Source organism: Falco biarmicus, chromosome Z (genome assembly GCF_023638135.1).
Source record: "Falco biarmicus isolate bFalBia1 chromosome Z, bFalBia1.pri, whole genome shotgun sequence".
In the NCBI taxonomy this organism is placed as follows: Eukaryota; Metazoa; Chordata; class Aves; order Falconiformes; family Falconidae; genus Falco; species Falco biarmicus.
The window spans coordinates 69,832,237-69,859,564 of NC_079311.1; the positions used below are offsets into that span (position 1 = coordinate 69,832,237).

Sequence of the window (27,328 nt, forward strand, 5' to 3'; positions counted from 1 at the left end):
ACATGTTACGGCGTTTCCTGTTTCTGCCCTCAGATACATGCATCAAGACAAATATAGCTATTTTTACTGAAACAGGTTAAAAATTTGAGAAAATGATATACTGGAAAACCGTCCTAAATTAGAGTATTTCTGTTGATGCCTGTGCCATGTTTTTTTATAGCTAGAACATACAATATTTAAAGCCCATGCAAACCATGTCCTCATATACAGAGGTAAATAAAGTCACACTGTCACTTCTTAACATGATGAAATGAACTGAATGGAATCAAACTTCACTTGCATTTTGAGAGGTCCAGCAGGATCTTAGATATAGGCTCTACGATGTCTTAATAATGAATTCTGTTAATTTCACCAGCTTTATATACAAGTTAAATTAAAGACTGTAAGACATACAAACTTTTCAGGGAAAATGGATCATAACAAAAGCCAGAAGTGGTATCAGGTACAATGGAGAGGATTACTGATACACACAGAATACAGCTTAAGACTTGGCCCCTTACACCGTCACTTCAGAGGAATGTATCCCTAAGGTCCCACTTACTTTTCCACTTCTGATGACAGGACTCTTTGTCTCATAGGTGCTCCTTCAACAGCCACAAGAATTTTTGAGCAGGGAACAGTTTTGTTTGAGACTCTTATACTGTTGGTTTATGAGTTTATACATATATATATATATATATATATTTATTTATATATAGTGACCAGTTCAATTTGTAAGAAAAATTATCTTCTGATTGATTGTTTCCAGTTTCTATGTCAATTTCCAGCCTTCAAAACTGCAGGCTTTTGTGACTGACTGGAGGAAACTGTCATACTGACCTGTACAACCCTTGGCACTCTTGGGGTAGACCTGAATTCCTTGTTTCCCACACAAGTCAATTATCAATGTTGTACACCCTGTGTGAGCTCCATCTCCTGAACAAACCTTAACAGAATGTGATAAATGAACACAATAGCTCAGCTGAATGCATTTAGGCATAAAGGCAGCAGGGTACTGAAAGAAAGGCTGTCAAACTGAGATTTTAAATAGACTAGAAAAGCAAAACAAAACATGGATACACACTTGCTCTTTCCCTACCCAATCCAGCAAGTTCTAGACGAACTGTCATGAATAAACCCACTTGCTTCATTCAAGATAATGCCTTGGCTGAATATGCAGATTCAGCAGTAGAAAACATGGAAAAACCTGCTAAATCTGTGGCTTCCACTGTGAATACTAGGAAAGTTTAGTAGAAAAGTTCCTAATCTTGCCCCTGGATTTAGCTAAACGTAAATGTTCAGCTGCCAAAACTGTGCTGCAAAAGAGTAAAATCTTCTTGCATTCTGCTCACATTATGCTATAACCACAGATTAGCCATGGTCCAAACTTTGGCTCAGCCAGAAGAAACTGTGCCAAAACAGTAGCTAAAACAATTCTGCAGTTTACAGAAAGAATCATGAATGCAGATGTGCCATCTCTTCTGCTTATATTTGTTTGTGGGTCACTAGCCTACAGTTTTCCATTTAGCATAGTTTCAATATTATATATTCTTTAATTTTTTTAAAAGAGAACACAGTATTGTAACTGCAGTTTACTGGAAGTTATATAGAGATGGACTTCAAAGGAAAAAAATACTAAAATCTAGAGGTAGCAGAAAACCAATTCCTTCAGAGATTAGGTCCTCTCATGTTTTTGTTGTTTGTTTTTTTTTTCTTAAAAGTCCCTCTAATAAAATTTAATTTTAAAGCGAGCTAGCCTTAGAGTGTGGAAGAGCAAGGAGCTGAAGTTTATAACTGAGGTGTAACAAAATAGGTTATCACTGTCTTGGGGAAAGTCCTGCTGCCACCAGAGCTCTAGTACTTCTGTGGGAACAATGGTGGAGCAGTACACAAGTTGTACAGAAATGTCTCTTACTGGTATGGGACTTAGGTAGGTGAAATAATAATGAGGATATGAATGATCAAAAAATCCCAAGCTAACTAAACAGAAAATGAAAAAGAGGGTATATTTTTGCTGAACAAAAGGAATTATTTCTGATTCTGGTAATTTTAGAAGGTTTATGTAGAATTATCAGTTATCAGAACTTACGATACCTACCAAACCTAGAGCAAACAAAGTTACAGAAGAGTAACATGTCCCCCTATGCAAATCAATGATAGAAGAAACCTTACGCAACAGTGTATCTTAATATAATCCATTCTCAAAGCATACACAATGCGTCATTGCTAGAACTTCATAGAAAAAGATGGAAACGTAAACAGGGGCATTAACTACATTTAAAATTAGAAACAGTTACGAAGATCTGCTGTGTTATTTAGTGTAGCTCAGATTTGTGCACTGAAAGTGAATGCTCTGTCAATTAGGATCTGCTCCCAGATCCACCAACCTCAAAAACTATCGGGCAATTTATTTTAATAAGGGCAGGTTGATTCCGCTGGTACCAGGAAATTCTCATTTGTCCAAATTGCACAGCAAATGAACAATATTTGCTGCCAATGGATGACATTTTAAACAGGTACAGCCTAGTACTAATAAATTGTCAGACATCACATATATGGAGAGTGGGATGCAGCAAGCCGAGACAACAGCCAGGTCACTTCCTCATCAGTCTGCTTGTTAGTCTGACTGAGCTTTTGCTCTAGGTACAACCTGTCCATGAAGGGCCAAGAGTAAAGCTCTGGAACAACTTTTTTGGGAAAAGAAGATAATTTCATATCAGTAATAAATGAAAATGCTTCTACATGAAGTACTCAACAGAACGAAAGCAAAGTTTAAAAACTCTAAGATGCTATATTGCAGGGAAAACTGATGGGAAATGCTTCAGTATATATATTCAGTATATATATTCAGTAAATATATATATTTTCAGTATAAGAATATTTTGGGGCAAGTCTATATATTGTAATAGTTCTTGATAAATAACAATGTTTTGCTGAGGAGTATGAAAGAAGAATTTATGTTCACCTCTGCATTGAAAAATATTTTGGTGATGCTACTTCAAGCAATAATATGTAGGCATCACTGCATAACAGATGTGAGGTGTGCACAAGGGTTTTGGGGAATGCCAGAAGGATTTTTTAGCAAGTTTGCAATGCAATCAATGAACAAACCCCCAAAAACAACAGCAAAAATACCCTGGAGCTTGGTAACCAAATGAAGAGGCAATGGATCTTCTCTTTCAGGTTGTTCTCTTTCAGAAAAAACTTCTCCCTTTTTCTGTCAAGCGAGATTAGTGTAATTAAAAGCCTTGCAGAAGCAGAGCTTTTCCACAGCATCAAAGTCCAGTGACTGTGCTGGTTTCCCACACTGTCCGCGCTACTGAGCACCCACAGAACAGAAACTGATGTGGCTCTACTGACGTGACATCCATAAGGGTACACACAAAAAGTAAGCAAAAAAAGCTCTGGACTGGGGGAAAAACGATCACGCAGTATTACTCAGTACTACTGCCCAGCAGACAGTACACGGATGAGCAAGAATGTGGACATGTGCCATGCTCCATGGCCTTTGGCATGGGCTTTCCAAATCATGCCCTCCCACCCGCAGTGGTGGAATCACACGGTTCCTGCTACAGGCAAGCCTCATCAGCTGGCCTGCCTACATAAATAATGCATACAGGGAAGCAGAGCCAGAGGTGACAGTATTTGTAAATGAAAGGCAGCTGATGTAACAAACTCATTTCCAATTGTCTCTTAACTACTTATATAGTTGTAATTCGATCGAAATTACATTTTCAAGAAAGTATGTATAAAAATAGTAACGAATGATGTTTGTAACTGTGATGGTCATTGCTGTAGCTGTTCAGTATTGACCAATGTTATGTGCTAGGGCATATGAGGAAATATGGAAGCACAAACGAGGTCCAACTGGGCAAACAGTTATGTGCAATACGCAAACATCACAAAAGGTCTTCCATGCCCTTCTCAGAGCAAACAAATTCTACAGCACCGACAAAAATCTCCAACACCCTTCTTTCTCCTCCACACGTACTAGCAATTTCCAGTCTGAAGCCCAGTTCAAAGTTAACAGCTGTCTAAAAGCAAACCCATTGCTCACCATCACGTGACATAATAAAGTCATCACACAGAGGTGAGAGGATGTCCTAGCTGAGACACAGCTGCTCTGAAGCCACCTGACATGGGTACTCAGAACCAGGACCAACATTTTCCAGAAAGACAAGCTGAAGTATAATCCAGCATCACCTAAACAGCTCCAAGCTGACACCTCCCCAGATTCCAAGAGGAAAATACTCAGAGGATCTGGGGAGTAAGACTGTTCAGTGTGAACCCAGGTCAAGAACTGAAAATTTATAATTGCCTTCATAGAAAAGTCACGCTAGGGCACATCTTGATGCTCCTGACTAAACCTGACAACTCACCTCCCTCATTTCAACATCAGCTCATTTCCTATAAACAAGGAGCTGTGCAGAGGGGGCACTTCGACAGCACAGGAGGGAGCACTCACGCAGGATAACCATGTTTTGATCTGACCAGGGGACAGAGGGGGCCCAAGCCCTGCGGTGGCCGGGGCGAGCAGAGCCCTGCTGGGCCAGGTGCTGCAGCGAGCGCATCGTGCGTCAGGCGGCAGCAAACGGCTGCGCAGCGGCGCCAGGAAGGCGAACAGACGTGGCCACGCCAGAACAACGTGAGTGTTTTTACAAAGGAAAAGTTATCAGCACAGTTAGCATCGGCAGTGACAGTGGACAAAGGGAGCAAAAGCAGGGAGCAAAAGGTAAAGAAGGAGAAAGACACAGGAGGAAAAAAGGATGAGACAAGAAGACAACATGTTTGAAAGAAAAGCACGAGAGGACATGTACGACAGGAAGACAGAAAAGGGTAGCAAAAGATGAGGTAAAGGCAGAAGAAACATACTGACGAACTGTAAATGAAATGTGGGAGCTGATGCAAACCTGCAATTGCTCCGTCACTCAGTTTAAATAGTGAGGATGACAATTTCTTGGCCAGGCACATACATATCATGATAGTGTAGAGAAAAAATTGCATGTCTGCTATCACCCAAAAGAGATACTGAGGTAAGAGGCTGGAGGGGAAAGCAGGTAGCTGTAACGACAGTCTGAAAAGAAACAAGCAAGCAATGACACAGTGCACCCATGTTTAAGGACACCTGCAGAATAATGACAGTGCAACAGAAAGACTGAGATCTTCCTCACAAATCTAAGGTTTCAGTCATGAGGTCCACTATAATCCGTGCTCCATAAAAGCAGAGCCGTGAATTTGCCAGGTTTTGTTAGACAGCCACAGCTGTGTATTGTCAATTACCAATGACACCATGTCCCAAACAGTATGTCATCACTGAAACAGTGCTGGTTATGTACAGATGCATCCTGATGTTTCTTACTTAATCCCCCTCCACACCCTCATTACATTTGAATGAAGTAACTCCTGAGGACCTCAATCTGGCCTTGTTCTTAACATTTGGTCCTTTTAATTCACGCTGCTTTTGGGAGACCAGAGTCAAGTTGTAATTTCTTGCACTTCCCATTGTTGAACTTTAAATCTACTTCTGGCTTCTGCAGACTTTAACTATTCCTCAAAATAAGGACGGCCTGATTTATGTGCAATAACACTTGCACACGTAACAGAAAAATCCTACTTTGTACTCTACAGAGATTTTAATGGAGTACAAGTCATCAGTCTCCATTTGAAATTTGAAGTAGAATTTGGTGTGTTTTTTAGTCAAGTGAAATGAGTAAAGGAAAAATGCCAGTTCTATCCACAGAACTGATTGTCTTTGAAGGAAACTCCCAAAAGTCAGCACCGATCTTGTTCTTCAGTCCAGGGGGAAGTTCCCAGTTACAGTCACCATATACCAATATAATGACTAAGGAGACAAAAAAACCATCCAGAGGCTGTTACTAGCAGGATCATTTGTTACCTTCCACACCTGGAGTGAAATCCCAAGGGACATTACTGACCTGTGATTTAGAGACAGAATAAGAGTACAGGCACTGAACAAAAGTTGAGCCCTCAAAGTAGTTTGGGGAGTTACTTTCCATACTCGGTGACAGTGATGACTGAAAATTCTGTGTAGCTTTGAGTACCTCAAGACTGTAAGTCATGCTGATTCTTCACAATTCTTCACGATGAGAACCACCCAATTATGTCTTTACAGAGACTGTGAAGTATACAGGGGCTTATACTGTATTTTCACTCTTTTTGCACATCTGGACCATATCTCTTCTTGGATGCCAAAGAGAATTGAATTGATTTCAGTATTTTAGAACATTCTGGCATGTAGTATTTCTCCTGTGCTTTTCAGAACGTCTGTTTTATTACTGTAGCCAGGATGTTTACTTGTTCAGTAACTCAGAGCTTTATTATTGCAATGAATCATGAACTATAAGTTACTGGTTTCAAAGAAGATGCAGTGAAATTTTAAAAACAAGCCAGAGAAGAATAAAATTACTGTCTTCTGCTCTGTTAGTCCTCAAACTTACCAAGAACCTGAGTCTTTGCAGTTTTGCAGTGTTTGTGTTAAGAGCATCCTTTCTGGCGGATTTCAAAAGGAAAACTGCTGTGACAACAGTTCTGTCCCCTGCTTAAGTAGAGCTCTTGTAGACCTACCAAGATTGTCCTTTTTATAGTATTTATAAAGCAACAATCTCCACTCTTCATTGTCAGAAATGAAGCCAATATTGTGATACATCATGTAAAAATCCTGTTAATTTACAAACCAGTTTTCTTTGAAAAAAACAACGACCCATCCACAGTACCAAGCTGTTCTCAAGGACATGACTAGACATACATGCTTTGGATCCCAGCTGGACTCTTGTACATGGAAGGGAACGTATGTGACACATTTCAAGTTACAAACAGGGAGTATCTGATTGTTCTTCCCAAAATGGGAAGGTTGCTGAGCTGGATATATTTTAACTCACTCTGAAATTTAGGATGATGTAAATACCAAATGAGAGAGAAATCATGCCAATATTAGACTGATGGAATTAAGTTAGCAGTGGAAAACAGTGGAAAAAGTCCCCCCAGAAGTACTGGCGATTCAGCACTAGCATGAACAAAGCACTAGAAAACAGGCAAATGGGGAGCACTCGTGACTCAGAAGGGAGTTGAGCCTAACAGAATAATACATATTTTCCTTCAGCTTTTATTTCTGTGATCTGGCTATGAGCCTAAAAGAATCTTCTGATCATCTGTATGGCACTGACGGGCCTGAAAGTAAGCCTCTAGACTCATCCTCATTTTACTACTGCAGAGGAGATTTGGACAAAACAACCATATTCAAAAGCACAGTGGATAGATTTATAAAGGAAATATCTCTTTTTTTCTTTCTTTTTTTTTTTTCTTTTTTTTTTTTTTTCTGACAGACTGCCAAAAGTGATTTAAGTTTTATGTATCCTCTGCTGGACTTGACTTTCTCCAACACCCCTTCCCTCTTTGTGAGAACCGAGTGCTGTCAGTCCTGGGCTTCTTAGTCAGGGAAGAGTCACAGGCAGAGGTGGTGGTGGTGCTTTTCTTCTCAGTACTTAAGATACAGGCTCCAGAGATGCATTTGAAGTTTGATCACTATTGAAAAATGGGCCTTTCTCACTTGACTTGTTTCCCATCTTCCTGCAATGTCTTTTCATAAACTAGGTTTTTCAAGTAGCTACAAGAGGTGTTTAGAGCAAAGCCACGAATTTTTTCACTTGAAAACACAGCCATTTCCTGACTGGACAAAACAAAGAGCAAATATTCAAGATAAATAAATATTCAACTAAAGACTAACTTAGGTCTCCAGAATTAGTGTTACATTAGTCTTTAGCAAGCCTAAGAAGACTCTGCTTCTGACAAAAGCATGGACTTTAAGGATGCTATGACATGGAGGGGCTCATTCCCCTGAGCTACATTCATGCAGAAACAATACAGTTTTCACGGTTTATTGAGATTAACAAAAGATTAATAGGCACTGTCAATAAGGGTACATCTAATGATTCTTTAAAACAATCAAGGAAACATAGGTCAGTCAAAAAATGCTCTTACATAGCATCTGTACTAGTATTTCCTTCTCCTGTAGAAGTTTTCCAATATGCATTTAAAGTCAGCAGGTTCTGGACATCCAGCTCACAATACATTAAGAGCTTTGCACATGCCCTCATTCAAACTATCGTTCAAATAGTCAAAATATCTCCCTAAATAATACAAAAAATCTCCCTAAAACTACTGTGACATATGCATTTCTCTGCTTTTTGCAATGGGAAAACTGGGGAAGAGTAGAGGTTTGTTATGCGGACCCCAACTGAGCTTAGAAAGTGGAAAGGAAGAACAGTTGCCAAAGCCAAAACGATTACTCAGAAAATCCTGGCACCCACAGCTTGCTTTACTGTGTCAGACACTGCATTGCCAGGCAGTTAGGAAACTCCATTTACATTCAGGTTGCTATCTATCTATCTATCAGATATTAATCACGGATATATGTGTTACAGATTGACACTAGGTATTACTACAAGATACACCTTTCCTGCTCTGGAGACCCTGTAGGTCTGGAAAGCCTGAAGGCAGGTACTGCTGAATTCAACTCCCGCACTGATCGTGCATCACCTCACTTCTGGCTTACCTTTCCTTGTTCTCTTCATTTTTCTCTCAGTATCCTTCTGCTACTCTGTAAGTGTCAACAAATGCACCATTTAAGCTGGCAGTCATTCTGTTGATTTTCCTCCAATGCCTTTAGTAAGAGAAAATTGAGCTTACAACAACCCACAGATCACTTGTGTGCATTTAGCCAGATTTTTGTATCTTGACTACAGTCTTGGCAACTGTTATTCCACCTACACCCCTGCACAGTAAGTGAAAGAGTTTGCTACTCAGCGTTCAAGAATAAAGTTATAATCACACTATTTCCTCAGCAATAACTGCACGCTGTAATTATACAAATGACCAGAACTACATTTTTGGCACTCTTTTACTTCGATCTGATTCTTGATTATACACTAAATCGTATTGTCTCAGTTTATTTAGGCTAACACTGAATCTTGATGACCCTGCAGGGCCTGTGCAAGTTTGGAAAGGTGAGCTGAATTTTACATTATGATCTGTGTTTCAACAGAATTTGCCAGAGATGGCTGCAGATTCTTTACCTTGAGATTTATAGTGCTGAACTCCACATCTAACCTTTAAATATTCCTGTATTTTCAGTCACTTTAGATGCTAGGTTGAGCTACAAGCAGCCCAGAATAAGCAGGCAGAAAAAGGCAGAGGAAAAAAAAAAGCACACAGAAAGAAGACAAAACCCCAAATCTGTGAACTTTAAATCTGAACGACACCTATACTTGGAAGCTGCTTCATTTTAAATGCATGTTATAGAAAGCAACTGCTAAACTGATTCTAAAAATGAACCTGAATTTTGTGACTCTTTGTATCCTGGAAAGCTGTATTTGCAACAAGAGGTTTGCTTTTGCCTGACTGTGTGTCAGAGTTGCCCATCCCCATGTAGGAAGGGTGTTGGATACCCCATGCAGGCAAGTAGTTGCCCTGGCCCCCCACTTTGGACAGCCGCCACCTGTCCCTGGACACCCCGCCACAGCTCTGCACTGCAGCTACTGCCTCACACCACACAGAGTGGCGGACTGGGGTGAGGGAACACTTCCAAGCCAGTAAGGAACGGTTGCTCAGTGCCAAGCTGATGTCAAAGGTAAGAGATTTGAAGCCACCTACAAGTCTGGAGAGTGAGAGACAGCCTCACACAAACTTGTGGCACAAGGAAGGCCAGTGCTCCCTGCAGCCTTACTTGGTGAAACAAACACTTGGCTGAGCGCTTAGTGATTGTCAGAGAGGTCAGAAGCCATAGCAGGAGACTGGCTGGATAATTCTACATAAGAAGATAAGAACTTAAGATTTCAGTGACATCTATCTACCCATGAACAGAAAGCACATCTGCAAATATACATGTGTGGTGAAGTAAGTGACACCAGCTCTTCTGTATTACAGCACAGGTAATACTTATTGTGGTTTTCCAGTCAGAAAATAAATCCTGAACAAACTGGTGTTTGCCTTAAGAATCAGCCCAGGCTCACTCACAAGCTGTCAGCAACCATCAAAAGACCCCCATCTGAATCAAATGCTGATTCTTTCAGAAGATTCAATCTATGTTATTCCACATAACTACAAATTGTTTTTTAATGAAAACAGACAAAAAGAAAGAGTAAAATCTTTCCGTGGAAGGTTGACATTCAAGAAGCACATCAGAAAGGCAGAAGCTACAGCAAAATATTTGATCTCAAAAAGCTCTCAACAGATGAAAAAAGACAAGGTAAAAGCAGTCTAGAATGTATTGCAACATTTCAGACCTACTTGCACTAGCTGGCATGCCCAAGAAGTGAACTCATCAATAAAAGCCCATAATGTTTGCTCTTCATCATTGATTTTGAGGCCAGAATGACCCTGAATAGTCAGACAGGTTTACATCAACAGTTAATGTTCAACCCTGCAGACTGTGAAAAACACAGCTTTGTCTCCTAAAACACCGAAGTACAGACTCTACCAAAAGAACAACACTATTTCCACTGAAAAGCTCTTCCTCAGCAGATGTTCACTAGCACTGAATGCTGGCCACAATGCTGGACTAACCTCAGGAAGGCTGAGCTTAGCACTTCAACCTTGCTTGGATGCTTATTTGCATCTCTAGAGACAAATTCTTCAGCTTGCAATCCTGCTGGTTTTAGTGAGGCAAGTGTTATAGGGGTTGTCCCACGGCCTGCACAGCAGAATTGGAAGTCTCTGAGCAAGGCCCCGTTTGTGATTTCCAGCAGCCTCCTTTTATAGCTGGGCTAAAAGTAACACTAGATCAGGGAATGCAGTTATGCTTTGGAAAATATACCTAGAGAGGTTATCTTGATTGCTTCTGCCTACTCTGAAACACTCAGCACTCTGCTGCATATAAAGATCAGTCTCCAGAAGGAATATGCATCCAGAAGGAATATGCAAACTACTCAGGGGGTGTTTAAAGCTCAAGTCAGCATCAAAACCTGCAAAGTTTTGAATATATGGTGAACTTCAGTGTTTCTGTCACCTTGTTTATGTCAGTGACCAAGACAACACTATACTGAACGACGTGAGCCACTGTACTCTGACAGTTACTCCAGAAATAAAATGCAAACATCTTCTGCTATGTCTGGACAGGATATGGTATTAGGATGTATGAGTAGCTACTGCATGTGGACCTAGCACATCACAGTCAGGTCCAAGATAATAAAAATACAAACAATACTAGCTATTTTACTTTAAAAATAGGAAGAAACTGTTGGTAACTTAAGAAACATGAAAAGCTCTCTCTCTCCAGCTGCTCTTAGAGCTGTTTCTTTTGAAAAGGTAAGCAAAAATATGGATCACATCTGACTAACAAATTAATCCTTACTGAAACGACAGAGAGTTGAAATACCTATCTGCTTAGTTTACTCTTCCCACCCCCGCCCACCCCCACCCCCCAACCTCCAAGCAGACATCTCCAGTAATGGTCCTTTAACTTGTAATATTTAAGCTCACCCTTCTCCCCTGAGGCAGAAGAGTAATATAACAAGCAAGAGGGACTGACACAGGGAGAGAGGCCCCAGCCGTAACACAGAAAATTCCCCGGTTATTTTACTTCTCTCTTCCCTCCCCTTCTCAGCAGCCAGCCAACAGATGCTATGGCTTCAGGACTTGGAGAAAAGATATGTACAGACATGCTCTTCATATGCTTTGTCCTGGTGAAAGCCTTCCGATGTTACAGCAGAAGAGAAACGGCAACAGCTGTGAGAAGAGTGGACAGCTGAGCTGTGAAGGGTTGCGATCCTGACAGTGCTCAGGAGCCACATTCCCCACGCAGCAGCATGTGGCCAGGATCAGCTCTGCAATGGATTTCTGAGTACACACTGCTGCTTTTGGGCAATGCAAACATAAAATTAACAGTGCAATTACAATCCACAAATCAGGAGCCCTTCTTCACACCTACAGGACCAGCAAAGAGTTTTGATATAACTGTCTTATGCTGTTCTATCATTATGTCAGGCTCCCAAGAACCTCATTTACACTGACCATGCTCAGTTTGGTCCCTTGGTTGCCCATGACGGATCCAAGGGGATTTCCTTAAATATATCAAGATACAGCTAAGAAACCTAAGCAGTAAATAAAATCACATCCTAAAATAATGTATTTGCATTAAACAGGAGGAATAGTATATACAATAGCTACAGGCTGGATAATCTCTTTGTGGGTTTTCTGCTAGTATCAAAGCAAGGGAGCACAGGAGTCTTTCCGGGCTGCAATCTGTTCTGTCTGATCTCTACAAACAAGCCTGGCATCTCTTCTTTAACAATCCCAGCACAGTGCTGTCAAAACTCTCCCCCGCCCCCTGCCCCCCTATGCTCCCCAGGGTGTTATAGACACGTGTCACTGGTGTTGCCTGAAAGCCTTCCTTGTTCTGGGTGGGCTTTAGCACTTCTTTTCTCCCTGGGCTCGTTGGGATGCTTTCTGGTTGCAAAGACATGGATTCTTGCCTTCTAACTTCAAAGGGCTTAACTGATGCCCCTAAGGAATGAGGTAATGAGGGCAGGTGCTCTGATCTGCCATCTGGAGATACCGATCTCTCCTCCTTGACTGCAGTTCGGTCAGATCCTGCAGCAAAAAACAGCTGGCCCTGCCACAGGAAGGAGGTGGCTCCCTCTTTTTCCAAGACTTTCTCTCTCCTCCTCCAAGAGCCTGTGTGACCAGGTGGTATGCTGGACCAGGGAAGGGAGACAGGCAACAGTTAACACTTTGGGGAAGAAAAGGAGTATTTTCCAGCCAAATTGGTTCCTCAAACCAGCTTCCCATGTCACTGCAAAAAAGCTTGTGCCAGCACGTGTGAGGCAGCAGTGAAGGTTTAGGAACAAGCAGCCAGGCACAGACAAGCCCAATTCTTGCACCGGCAATGAAGCTCTTATTGGTGGGAAAACCAAACCAAAACATCACCTTTGCTCCTTATGAGGTGCCTAAACCTGAGTGTCAGTGATTCTGCACATGAGAAAAATGATGTGAGGGCACATGGCGTGGACTAAAAAGCTGAAGCAGAAATCCATTTGGTCCCTTGTCTTGACTTGTGGTGTGACTCCAGCACCATGAATGAGCACAAGACGGGAGAAGTCAGCTTGCATGGTCTGTACTTGCCACACATGGACTTATGGAGAGTAATTTATATTGGTTAAATTAACGTGAAATTCTGGATAACACCTCTGTATTGATAATATAAACAGGTCCAGCAATTCTGGCTCTGACAAATCTGAGACAGGTGCATATTAAAGAAGAATAAGCAAGCCAGTTCAGGGAATACTAATAGCTGGAAGTTTTATACCAACTTACTACCCAGCTTTGCTTTGCTTGAAATTTGAAAACCAGAATGTATTTTTTTTTACTTTTTCAGTTTTTCTTGTTCTTTAACTATGCTTTTTAGTTCTACCAGAAAGAATAAATGCAAATGTCAAATTATCATTAGAAAGATTAATTTCGAAGTATAAGTTGTTCCAACAGAACCAGGAACCAAGAACATGGGAAATATTGATGTACACCTTATAAAATGTCCAGGCTCATTTCTAGATGATTAAGCTTGAAGTAAGCATCCAAATCAAATCACAACATATCAAAGAAGAAAAAAGGGGAAAATATGGTAGTCAAGAGACTGCAGTTATAACTATAAAGGAAAACTGAAAAACTTTAGTAGTTTTTGGAACCTTACCTTAGCATGAGAGAGAAGATTTATCAGAAGATGGGAAGAGTGGTGAGAGTAGAGTGGGTAGACAGTGTCCACATGACAGAACAGAGATATATGCCAGAAACATGTTAAAATGTTTAGCTAAGAATGCCATCTGCTAAGTCTTCCCTTACATACCCTACAAAATCTGGTATTCAATCACTTGATGCTTTGTTATAATTTATTCATTTGAGGTGACAATCTTGGTATCGGGCACCTGTCTTTTATGGAAATCTCCATCTGAACAGTTCAGCTGTGTAGAAACTCAGGTTAGAGAAAGTGGTTTCCTCATGCTGAGTATTGTGGTGTTTTTAATTTTGTAAAAAGCTTTTCAAATAGGAACACAACATCACCTTGTGGAAATCTGTCCCAACGCCACCATGCATCATTGTGGCAGTGTGCTGCCCACCTTACCTTCCCCCACGCCCCACTCCAAGCCTAAGCCACAACCATCTGTGGATGGAACGGTGACTCAAGACATCTTGCTGGTATGCAAACATGACTATAAGTTGATTATCTTACTCCATAAATAGTGGACAGCCCAGGGCCTGTTGAGCTCTCCTGCATGGCACCAGGCTGCAGGCTGGGATCTCCCCTCGAGCAGGGACACCTCTCAAGGTACTTCTCAAGGTTGAGAGATTCCTTATCACAACAGATTCCCAGTCGGTGATTAATAGCATGCTAAACTGAAAGCTAAGTGACAAAAGGATTGACTGTGCACATACAACCCTTTAGACATAAACTGTTACCTGAGTCTGGGACCAGGATCAGATCCAGCCCCACCTAGACTCCCCTCTGAGGAGGAGTTCAGGATGCAAAGGGGTCCTTTCTGAACGTCATGACTCAACAGGAGGGTCTCCCTGACAGTTTTGTCTGACCCTGTCCTCTGTGCAGTAAACATGTACCTTGCCATCGAATCTTCTCAAACCACTGCTGCATCTACCATTGAACTTTGTGAACTCACTGTTTTATATCAATAAAGTACATGATTGCTCCTCTCTTATAAATGAAGTGCATGACTCCATCTGCAACGAACATAATGAAAGGCTTCACATCGTGCCTAAATTTGCACTGGCCCCCTGCATGGGGTATAACTGAACAACATGAGGTGCAGATATACCTAGTACTTTTATTAAAGTGACTGCTTATATAATGCTATTGTAGGTCAGCATAGGTCTCAGTCTGTTGGCTAAATGTGCTGTTACCTGAGCTGGGAAACCAAACCCAGGAGTGATCCCTTTTGAGTCCTGAGGGCACAGAACATGGTGACACATGTTGGAAATTCCTATGACAGTGTCAAAATGCTGACAGATTAATCTACACTTGGCCCCTGAACATCCTTAGTATGTCTCACCAATCTATAAATCAAATGTTCTTACAAGTCTTCTTCTTTTAGAAATCACTCAGCAAATATTTTGAGCTCAAATCAGGATCCTTTTTCTCATAAAAGTGCCAAGCCCTTTCGAAACCATGTGAACTGAGGAGCATATTAAAGTATCAATTGCTTAAGCATCTAGAAAAGCAGCACTACAAAAAAGAAGTCTTTTCTCTCTAATGCTGCCTAGCAGAAGGTAAGTCAAAGAGCCATTATCCATTACCACTGCAGAAAGCCTGTAAACTTCTTCCATATAGCTGCTGTCACATTTGGAAGAGGTGGATTTGCATGATGTGGCTCTCTGCTCAGGTCTGCCTCACCCAGCTGCACTGTGTGACTTCAACAACAGAGTTAACTTCTGAGGATAAAACCACAATGGTACAGAGGCCAGGAGAGTACATATGCATACATGGACACACATACACGTCTCTCTTCCACCCGCTTCAGCAGAGGTGGAAAGAAAAGCAATTTCCTATCCTAAATGGTTTTCAGCTACCTAGGACTTCCCATCCTGGAAAAGGCAGTTTAGTAGGGAGATCCACAAAAGTAGAACAGATGACCTGGGATTGATTATTCACTGTGTCAATAAATGAATAAATAAATAAGTAAATAAATGGGAGAGCTAAAGCAACTAGTGAGTAGCAGGTTCAAAGGAAATAAAGGACAAGCTTCCCCACTCGAGTTCAGAAAGTCCCTATTACATGGCATTTAGGATCCTAACATTTTTTACATCTGTATGCTCAAGAGGAGATTTGTCAACTTTACAGGAAAAAATATTCAAAGGTTTTAAATATCAAGGCATCACCTCTGGCTCCATTCCCTCCCCCACCCCCCCATCCCCCACCGCCAGAGACACATCACTGGAGGAATGCTGAATCTCCAGGGCTTGCTCCATCCTTCTGCTCTTCAGTGTGCGTTTGGTAAGCAACCACTGAAGATACAGGAGATAAGATACAAGGGTAAAGGGATTTTAAGTCTTCCTTGGCTTACTGTTTTAAAATCCTTTTGAAAAGTGAAGCCTGCAAGGAAGACAGACATCAGTATCCATCAGTGGTGGATATTTAAATATTTAAAATATTTTTTCTACTACAGAAACTGATTAAACTTTATTTCACCTGTCAGCCTAGGCTTGTCATCCATGATACAAACTTTCTCTTCTACTTCTAGTCAAGAAATCCTGGGCAAGCTCATGTCAGTTCATAGCTCTGTGATAAAACTGCTATTCCATTTTACTGCCCCAAGGAAATCTGAGCTCTGTATAATGTATATACGGAGAGCTCAGAAAGAGGAGTATGGCAAGGGCGGTAGCATGAAACTGACTGTTTCAAAAGGTGTGAAGTCCTGTCCTCTTCTCTTGAACTCTGTCCTGTCTCCTGTCTATAAACAACACTCTCAGGCTCCCTTACAAGTTACTATATAACCACCAGTCTGGGAGTGTAGCCAAGCATGGGGAGGTCTGTGCTACATCCCCTGTTTAGTCCATGGGCAAAGGTGATTTCTTCAGTCTTTTTATGAAACAAGGCAGAATGCCGTAAGGGAGGACATACCAAACTGTAAGGAAAGGCAGCTGAATAAAGCCCTTCAACACGTAGTCATTTAGCACCCATAGACGGATACTCCTGACACTGTGAAAAAAACTCCTATTAATTTCTCGGTTACCAGAATGCATACAGCATTCATGGTGGTTTTTAGCTTGCTCCCCAGGCAGAGCTGTGAAAAGCAACAGTGACTTGAAGAACTGAAAGAACAGAGTATTTCCTGACCTTCTGCCATGTGCTTATTCTGCTGCTGCTGAATAATGGGCCATATATGATTTATTTAAAGAACGGTGTGCTCATGTTTATCTGAGGAGACCCTTATTGCTGGCTTGAGGATGCACTAAATCCTTGAATGGGTGACATAGGGAGTGTGCTAATTGTCCAGGCACAAGACATGTTAATGTTAACTCGAAGATATTCTAGGTCCTTGAATGGGAGTGTGCTAGTTGTCCAGATGTGAGATATGTTAATGAGTTCCCAGAAAGTTAATGAATAGACATGAGCGACTTTGTATAAAGAGGGGGCTGAAAGGTTCCCTCGGTGTGCATGGCTTTCGTGGAGCGATCCCCCATGTGCCCAGTGCTGCCAAATAAAGATCACCTCTGCTTGCTCGTATATTGGTGACTGATTCTTTAAATCACTTTTTGGATTTAAAAATTGAGATTGTACCAGAGGCAGTTAGAAAAAGATCTTTGCGGGTTATGGCCTTTGGCTCCCACCTCCCTTGTAAATCTTGTGGAGCAGTTCATGCAGCATTAATTCTCTGTGACTTCTACACTACACATGAAGATAAGGCAGAAGATGCACAGCTTTTGGGATTCAGTCACTGATGATGTACCACAATCCAATTCATAGATTAATAGGAAGGCTCAACAAACTGAACGGGCCATCATGTTTTTTAGGTATGTAAACTGTGAGAAGAGCCAAAAATACCTCTCATTTTAAAGCTCTGAAGAGCCAAATGTGAGGTACTGTTTGTGAGCCCTGTGTGGTAGTGTGGCAGGTCCGAGGACACACTAGTAAGAAAATGTGATTAGTGGAATAATCTAACCCAAGTCCACAATTAACTTTCACACATTTCAGTGGGAACTGAACACACCTGGTGCTAGGCTCCTAGGAAGGCACGACTCAAAGGAAAGGCAACATTAGCGTTTTTTTAAGTCGGGTTTGCAAAAAGAGAATAACTAACAATCACGTGATGGGAAAATCAGACAACAAATTCCCTTTTATGGTATTTTGGAGCACCGGGGATCTCAGATTTTATCACTTAACCTAGTGACAGAAATCCTTTTGCATTTGCCATTTTCTCATTTGTCTTCTTGTCCCCCCTTTTCCTCCCTGAACTCTTTGCTTCCCCTGATGAACTCTGTGCCCCTTTCCTCAAGGTGCTTTCCTTCTACCCTTATTTTCTTTCCTTTACTTTTTGAAACATTGGCCCTGATGTGTGAATGTGGGAAGCCCGTGAAGCACTGTTGCTGAGTGCCCAGAAGAGCAGCCTGCTGCCAAGGGACAGACCGCGGTGCAGTCCCAGGGCACAGCTCCGTTTTCTCCTCAGGGCCAAAAGTTCCCAGCAAACCTTCTGAAGTGGGAAGGTGGAAACTGGCTAATCCAGCTCAATCAGGGTGGTGGTGGTGTGGGGTATTATGAAGGGATCCACCCTGGCATCTTGGAAGCAGTACAGCTAGGGTGCATCTGACAACTGTGCTGCCTCCTCCACAGGGAACACCGAGCTTTTGCTATCAAGACAACACCTAAACAGAAAATACATTTTGGTGAACATCTGTGTGAATTCAGTTTTGCAATTTAACATTTTTGCAATCTGAAGTCCAGAAGGGCCCGTGAGAACTACAGCTCTGCTATGTGACTGTGAGGACTTACTGAGTTATGTTTAAAGATTGCAACAATAAACACATCAAATGAACTTCACAAGTATTACAAATGAAAAGGTATCAATTCCCTAAAATACTGCAAAGCTGTCTCTGAACTGCTGCCACAGAATCTTTGCCATCTCTTCTAAAAGTTGTGTATAACTGTATATGTGCAACTGTTGCAGCATTTAGCTATTTGTTACAGAATATATAAATCAGGGGTCCTCAAACATTTTAACCAGGGGGCCGGCGTGCGGATGCAGTGGCAGGCAGCCATCTGCGGCTGCTTGGTTCCCCCCCAACCCCCGGCGGGGGGTGGGGTGGGCAGGGGGGTCTGTAAATATCGGGGGCAGACTGAGGACCCTGGGGGGACATATCCAGCCCACGGGCCGTAGTTTGAGGACCCCTGATATAAATCAATTTAATTTTCGTCACAGGCATCCTGGTGAGAAACTGCTTGTCCACACAATGTCAATTTCTTGTATGAAAACCATCTTTTAAGTTCATATCAAAGATACACTGAATTACATACATGATACATTAACATTTAAACAGCTGTTTAGAAAGCTGGCTTATAAATTAAAAATGTCAGGATCACAGTGACTCCTGAGCAACTTAAATCCTATCACTTGCACAAAAAAGACACAAATTCATTAAGAAATGAACAGAGGGTGGGACTGGCTCTACCATGCTTACTCATGCTGAACTGGGTGTACCTAAACAATTCCCCCATGGGACCCTTCTACAAAATGCAGTACAGGCCTGTTCAGATTAAACTGAGAAAAGAAATGTAATAAAACATTCCCTTTTTACCGCCTTGAAATACTAACCTATTGCTCCTAATGAGAACAAACTGGTGCACTTCTGACACAGTGACTACATGAATCTCAGTCACCAGCAGATTTATGTTTTCTTTTTGCAGCTCTAGCGCACAGTGGAAAAAAAGACATATGTACACAGGAAGAAAATATGTAATGAACATGAGCCAACCTTCCTGAATGCCAGCTGCAACAACGCTGCCTGGATGGGAAAGGCCTAATTGCTGGCGCCCCATAGCTGGCTCAGACATGCTCTTTGCCGATGAGATTTGCATCTCTTCGGTATGAAGCAGCAGGCTGATGAGATGAAGAACTCCAGTTCTAACTTAGACTCTGGAAGAAAGTAGGCTGTAGGGTTTAGGTAGAGCTTTTCTGTGTATTTCTTTGCTGGTTAATTCCTTGCGTCTCAGTATCACAAACCTGTCATTTGCTTCCAACCTCCTGTCCTTATCACAGGATCCAGTCTTCAAGATCTTGTGCTCAGTCCCACTTTTGCTGTTCAGAAAACCCTGATCTCCGCTTGCCATAGTGGTCCTCTAATGCACAGAAAGCTGCTGTCCAGGTGCCTTCTCTTCCACCCCATCTAAACTGGCCCAGCCTAGCTCCTTGGCTGCATATCCATCACTCCTGCTATCCTGCACTGCAGAACACCCCTGGATGCAGGACTGATGTCTCTGTTGTCAGCCAAACATGGACCCTGGATGCTTCTTAGCTCATCTGCCTGGAAGTTAGCCAATGCCAGATCACCTTCAGGGAATATCAGCTTGACGTTAACAACCGAGTGGCAGACAACACAAGTAGAGGCTGTATAGAGAGCTGAATCCAACTGCACTGCAGGTAAGCTTATTCTAAAGGACTATCCAAACAAAATTTCAATACTTTCAGGAAGCTTCTGGAACATGGAGAGGGTCACAATCAGGAAGGAGCCCCAAAGGCATGCAAGCAGATAAATAATGCAGACAGGCATCTACAGGGCCATTGAGACTCCTTCAGCTCACATCTACACAGCTGCACAAATAAAACCCTTGCCCATATCCCTTTACCCCAGTTTAGTTCTTGTCCCCACTAAATTTGAACCTCTTCCCTCCTCCACACTGCCTTGGCACCAGCAAGGGGCTAAATGAACGCACACAAGAGACAGGCTTCCTGCTCTCATTTCCAGCACTTGGCCATGTCCCAGCCCACAGCAGCTGGCTGTGGCCGCTGAGAGAAACTGCTTCATCTCTGCAGCCCTGGGACAGAGCGTGCTCAGACAGCCTCTGTCGGCAGCACACACAGGCTTGTCAGTGCTATTTGCTAGGAGAGCCTAAGCAAACTGTGATGTCAGGGTCTTTGGAGATTTTAGTTACTAAAAGTGCAAGCCAGTTTCTACTGAGCACACACATGCACACAGAGCACTGGGAATTCTTGTGGGAGTACCAAAATCTGAGCACATTTTCACAAACACAGCAAAAGACAATTCCCCAGCGAGCTACAGGCAATTGGGAACACTTCAGTAGGAAGACTTTGGCAATCATAATCACATGAAGGTGCGACCAACGCTGCCTACAGTCATCCTATCAGTAAGCTTGGAAGCGCAGAGGAGCACACGAAGTTGCACTTCTTTATGCTGCATTTATTTACGAGAAAGACGGAATAGTTTAAGCTAGGATGGACCTCTGGGGTCATCTAGCCCAGCCTTATAGCCAAAGCAAGGCCACCTTCAAACTTAGATTAGGCTGCTAAGGGCCTTGCCCCGCCCTGCTCTGAGCATCACGAATGACAGAGATCCTGTGGCCTCTCCAGAAAAACTTGCTCCACTCGCAGGGGAAGAATTTTTTCCTCATGCTCAAACCGTTCACCTTCTGTTGCAGTTTGTGACCCCTTGCTATTTTTTGTGCGTAGCTCTCAGAAGAAACTGGCTTGTCCATAAAAGCTCGTGTAGGTAATGGAAAACAAACCCAGTTTCTTCAGCTTCCCCTTGTATATCATGTGCTCCTCCTGCCCTCTAACCATCCTAGTAACTCCCTGCTGGACTGCCTCCAGCTTGTCAGCAATATTTGTAAGTATTTATACAGCTCCACAGATTGCACAATCCTGCCAAGAACACACTGACTTAACAACAGCAAAATAAATACTATGGAACACATTTTACAGATCCTTCACGATTCATTAAAGAAAATGATTGCTAGTGTAGTAGATCTGGGCACTAATTACAGCAGAGTACAGGGCAATTTCCATAGGCACATTCTACAGTAAGGTTAAAAATTAAAGCTTGTGTAAGAATATAAATATTAGGTACAAAATGTCCTGGGGAGTTTGGTAACTCTAAAAAGAACTAACTGAAACCATACTTGGTGTAAGTAGAGGTTACAAATTTTCAGCTGCAACTTTTTTCTGTTAGAATATTCCACTTCTAGCAAGGCTACACATTTCTGTGACGTGAGATTATTTTGGTGTGCTTCTGAACAATATTTCAGAAAAGAAAACCTCATTAATCACCTTCTACACTTAGGAACTGGAAGCGCTCCTTGTGAATGAACGCCAGTCAGTTTGTCTGAACTTGTGTCTACAGAGAAGCTCTTCAAATCATCCAGCCCCTGCCTGGGAAGCAGCAACGGACAAGAACTTACCCACATAGCAAAGGTGGTTACCTTATCCTACGGCATGACTTCGTAGCCCTCACACAGGATTTTGTGGATTTGTGAGGCCACAGTTGAGCTCTCCTTGCCCTCATGAAGACTGTCTCCTCTCTTTTCATTATCCAGACAAACAATGGGGAAAGTGGCGACCATGTGGCAGCAGTTATGATATTCCCAAAGGAGGATAAAAACTATGTATTTCTGACAATGGTTTCCATTGTGAGTAGGAGGGCTGCCAACTCATTCACATATTCCTAACACCAAAAACTGTTAGTGGCTTTGGGGAAATGCAAGGCCAGGTTTCCTGGAAGCACCCTTCCTCCACAGAGCACTGCAGAAGGGGGAAGCAGGCAGAAAACCTGCATCAACACCACTTGATGCTACTTATCCATATGACACCAGAGGTGCCACTCTACCCCCTTGGTCACGCTGTCACGGGTCAAGTACCCATACAAGGCTCTGCACTCTGATGTTCACTCACGACTCAAAAGATTGATCCTACTTCAAGTATATTTAAAAATACACTTTCAATCTAGTTTTTAGATAATAAAATTGAACCATTTTGGATTAGGCTGCAAAGGCAGGTAAAAAAAATGCACTGAAAACATCAGTGTTTATAAATCACAGTCTATCCAGTATGTAAAGGACTGCAGTCATGGAGTTGAGCAAGAATGACAGAAACCTTGCAATGTAACTCCAAATATTTATCGGTGGCACTACTTTAAAATAAAAATAAAGAACACCAAAACAAACAAAAAAACACCTTTAGGAATCATCAGTATGATGCATTTGAAATTGAAGGGCTATGTAAATAAGATTGGTGCAAGTATATTTAAGGGCCAAATAACAATTTCAATTAAACATATACTGTCTATTAATATATTTTTATCATAATTTGAAGTAATAAAAATAGTAACAGTATAGTAGCAGCATTGTTAAACAAGGTGATAGAAAAATATTTTTTCTTTAATTCTGTCTCTATGTTCTTAGTAGCAGGAAGTTTTTCTGTCTGTCTTGGCACCATCATTAATATCTTTGTGGTTGGTCTGCCTCTTTTACACAACAATGTGATAGCAAGAGGAAAAAAATGAAAATGCAAATGTGGACATTATGCTGCTAAAAAGCTTCTGGACTTGGGAACAGGAGGAAAATCTGTAAATGTTGTAAACATATTTTTGAAGATCAGTTATGGAGGTGTGTCTTCTAACTCTTATGCATTTCTGATATACTTAAATAACAGATGAAGCCTGCTGCTGAAGACAAGTGGAAGTCATGTGCTTGACTTGCAGCATTACCTAAAAACCCGTAACAGCTTGTCCCCTTTCCCTCCCTATCTTTACAAAACAACTGCTGAACTCTCCTAACAACTCCCCGCTTCAGCCTCACATATGCCTTTCCTATCTGGCACGGTACCTTCTGCTACGATTTCCAAATGTCCTCTTGACACATGCTTGTGCACGTACTGCTGCATCTGCTACTAATTAGGGAGGGATATTTAGCCTGGTTTGAGAATGAGGCTCTTCAACAGGGAAAGCAAGCCTGAAAGTTAGAAACCTTTTCATTGCATTTCTATTAATTTTTACAGACACTGAAATAAAAGAACCTATGAACCTTCTCCAGAAGGCCAGCATATCTGTGCAAACAGATTCAGGTTTCTTCCCAAGATGCCAGAAATTGATTTCTTTTGCTTCCCTTTGAACTACCAGTAAGACTGGCATTTTTCCACATACCTGTCCATGACAGACCTTTCTATCTACAGTTGTTAAAACTCTGTCTAGGCTTGCACAGACTGAACAAAAAATTCATACTGCCTAATCCAGTCAAAAACTATAGTATGTCCCTGCAGAACAGAAACAGTAGACAAAGTAATCAACACATCAGCAAATGTACACAACAGACAACAAAGTCCTTATAAACCACATTAGTTTAGAAGGCTTTACAAACATTTTGAATCAAAGGAACAGAACATTTAGTGCCAATAAAAATGTGCTAAATTGAAGTACATTCTTGTGAATGTTAAATCAGTAAATATGGTGCTGTTAATGCCACAACATTTCCCTAAAGGACAGGTACTTCAAAATACAGCATCTATCATATTCAGTAAGTTTGTACCCTGACTTGCAGAGTAAATTTCCATACCCACAAACAACAGAAGGATGTGGTCATCTATCTAACAGTCTGCAACGGTGAGAGTAATTTAATTCAATGTTAGATCTCCGTGATGCACATAGTGCAGTCAGCAGCCTTTACAATCAGTGGAGAGAAATAGGTACAATCCACATAACATTTTATGGACATCTACTTGAAAATGAAATGAATCATAGTTGAAGCATGCCTGTTATTCTTGTGTTATGGTCAATCTATCTCCTATAGCATCTCTAGCCACAAATGTCTACCATTTCCCCAGAAATGTTAAGTAAGGAACCCTGACTTTCAAAATCCAAGTGGCTTGAGTCCCACAGTGACCATTTTTTACTGCAGACACTGGATAGGCCAACTGAAGGAAATGCTTTGCCGGACCTGCAGTTATGGAAGAGCTGGTAGGGAATGTGAAGATCGACAGCAGCTTCAGCTGTGCAGACCATGACAGTTTCAGAACTGGTGGAGGCAACAGAAGTTGCTGTAAAGGCAACTCTGGTCAGACATATACAGTTTTTTTCCCCACAGTGAGTGTAGTCAAGGATAGCAGCAGGTTTGCCAGAAAGTCTGTGGAGTCTCAATTGTTGGGAACATTTAAACCTTGACAAAGCTCTGAACAACCTGATCTAATATCAAAATTAGCCCCGCTTTCAGCAGGCAGTTGGACTACAGACCTGAAGAGTTTTCTTCTGATTTAAATTATTCTGTGACCAAATGGTTCCATGACTCAATGGGAACCATGTGGACCAGCTGCTTAACTGTTAGCTAAGCAGGCTGTAGCTCTTCAGTTTAATAACATGGGGTTCAGAGGTTCAATTTTGGATGAAAACAGTAGTATTTGGAGATGTGGTGAGAACTTCTAGGGCTTTTCAGAAGCGGGGCTTTCTCACATTCAAAGACCCAAGGTGATTCCTTCCCTGCTGCTGCAAAGGAACACAAAATTGGTAAATTCTAAAGAAAGAAAAAGAGACTCTGCCCCTCTTGATGAGCCAGCATTATGCAGCTTTCACTGTACAAAGCATTTTTTAGAGCTTCCCTGAGTTTGATTTCCCTCATATTGGTATCCTTACCCTTCCCTTTCTTACTTCAGCTCTCTTTTATGCATTTTTAGTCTACTCCATCCATACTCTGCTGTCCAGTTCATTCTTGACGTGAATGGCAATACTAAAAATTACTTTGTTTACTCTCTTTATATTCATGTGAAGACAAGACATGAAAATATTCAGATGAATATGCAAAACCATATAGTTAACATACACATATACACACTTGCTGCTTCTGTTTCCATCTAGTGGCCAAACGATGTTTAACTTTTCCCAATCTTCCATAACCGGCTCTTCTTTTTGTCTTATTCCAAAGAGTTATACCTAGCTCACAAAAGAGCTAGGAAACCGGTATCTGTAGAACAAGGTATGAAATTCTGCTGATTCACTGCAGGTTTTTCACCTTAATAACATTTAGAAACAGGCTTCTTACACATCTGGCAGCAAGAGTAGGAAAATGATAGTTGCACATCTCTAAACCCACCAAGAGTGTTTCCAACAATAAATCTTACTGTCTCCCTGGAACTTCTTACTATTCCTCATAAAAGAAAACTAATCTGGAAAACACTATTTTAAGTACTTGTGCCTCTGTCAGTAGAAAATGGTGCCACTCACTAAGAAGGAAAGGCCATAACTATGAGAACTCCAGCTCCTGTTGACAAATGGAACAACTTACCATGTCCAGGACAAACATTATAAATTAACAATTAGTTAGACAGGCAGGGAGTTAGGTCTCACTGTTCTGACAAACATCTCCAATTTCCATGACAATACTGCATGTAGATTCCAGTTGAGTCTGCTCATAAAATCATGTCAAGGCATCATGAGCCTGACGGGTTTAAACCATGATTTGCTTTCAAAGTGGAATATGTCTACTTTTTAGAGAACTACCCTAATAAAGATCCTTCATCATTCTCCAAGGTGTAAACAAGACTGTCCAGTTTGTGACTGTGGATAGAAAGGTAAAATTACACACCAGAGAAACAATTTGCTAAATCTGAACAGTTTGTCTGCTTGTTTCTGCTGGCAATGTAACTCAATGTAACTCAAAATGTAAAAGCATACATTTTATGTTGTGTAACCCAAATCTCAAAAGCGTAGGAATGGGTTCCTGCGCTGACTGTGGTATGTATGGAGCTTATATAGAGAGGTTTGGATGTTCATTAACTAAAAATATTGCCTGCCTTGTTGTCATGTTGTTTTATGTTAAAAATATGTTTCTGCAGATTTCCTTTTTCCACTAGAAAAGAAAAAGCCTAAAATACTTTCTGCACGAACCCATTTTGTATTCATAGGCAGGGAAAAGCAGTATGAACCTTCTTCTTTTATCCCTCCTTTTTCCAGAGAAGTTTCATACTCAGTTCACCCTTTCTACTTGCTCTGGTCTCTCAGTATTTTCTTTGTTTGCATTTCCATGTTTTGCCCAGTGAGCACTCAGAACCATCGATCTGGTAGAACTGCTGCCCTTCAGCACAGTTTTACCATTTTCTAGCACTGGTTTCCCTGAACCACTCAATAATTCTGGCAATATTCCCTCATGCAGTACAATAAATCCAGGGAACACCTTTAATTTTGAGCGTTATTGGGTGCAAAGGGTTCTTAGCTGCTTACAGGATGAAATTAGGGCCTAACAGCCATACTTATTGCTTTGAAATGTAAATGTTCTGCCAGGGATTAATGAATTACCTTTATAGGACTGTAAACTGCCATACAGAGCACTTGTGAAAATTTGTTCCTACAGGTATTTAAATACTAATGCAACTGAAAATCAGTAAACTCTGAATGTTACTCACTCAGAACACAGATACCCTGTTCCTGACTTTCAACTTAATAGGTATCGGATCATGTAATTGTTATAACTGTTACAAAATGTTGCTACAATTAGTAAGAGTATTGCAACCTGTAGGGACATATCCCCCTACAGCTCCACTTTATGGAATTGCCCTCTATATGTTAAATGGTTTGGTATCAGTTCCTCAATAGAGGTCACCTCTAACCACCCACCATCTCAGCCCATCTGGGATCATACAAGCACAGAATAATTTAAATGGGAAGTCTCTTTGGTGGCTATCTAGCTCACTTTCGAAGAATGGCCAACTTCAAAGCCAGATCAGGCTGCTGAGACACTTAGACAAGCCCATGCTGAATATCTCCGAAGATGGGGTTCCTGCAGCCTCTCAAGTGTGTTCCAGTGCTCAGTCACTTGCTGAGGAGAATTTTCTCCTTATGT

The 27,328-nt window shown here is 41.5% G+C and overlaps 1 protein-coding gene across 11 annotated transcripts in view; it reads right to left on the bottom strand.

The window, feature by feature from the left end:
- The window catches only part of GHR (growth hormone receptor), a 125,487-nt gene that overhangs the window by 19,475 nt on the left and 78,684 nt on the right, over nucleotides 1–27,328 (bottom strand). For 5 of the 11 annotated variants that reach the window (XM_056324073.1, XM_056324075.1, XM_056324072.1 and 2 more), the window contains one exon: nucleotides 820–925. The exons of 5 other annotated variants lie outside the window; for them this stretch is intronic. In XM_056324073.1, coding sequence (XP_056180048.1) covers nucleotides 820–925 — 106 coding nt within the window. Of the gene's footprint in view, nucleotides 1–819; nucleotides 926–8,551; nucleotides 8,586–27,328 lie in introns of those variants that run through there. One more of the 11 variants, XM_056324080.1, reaches the window with a different exon arrangement.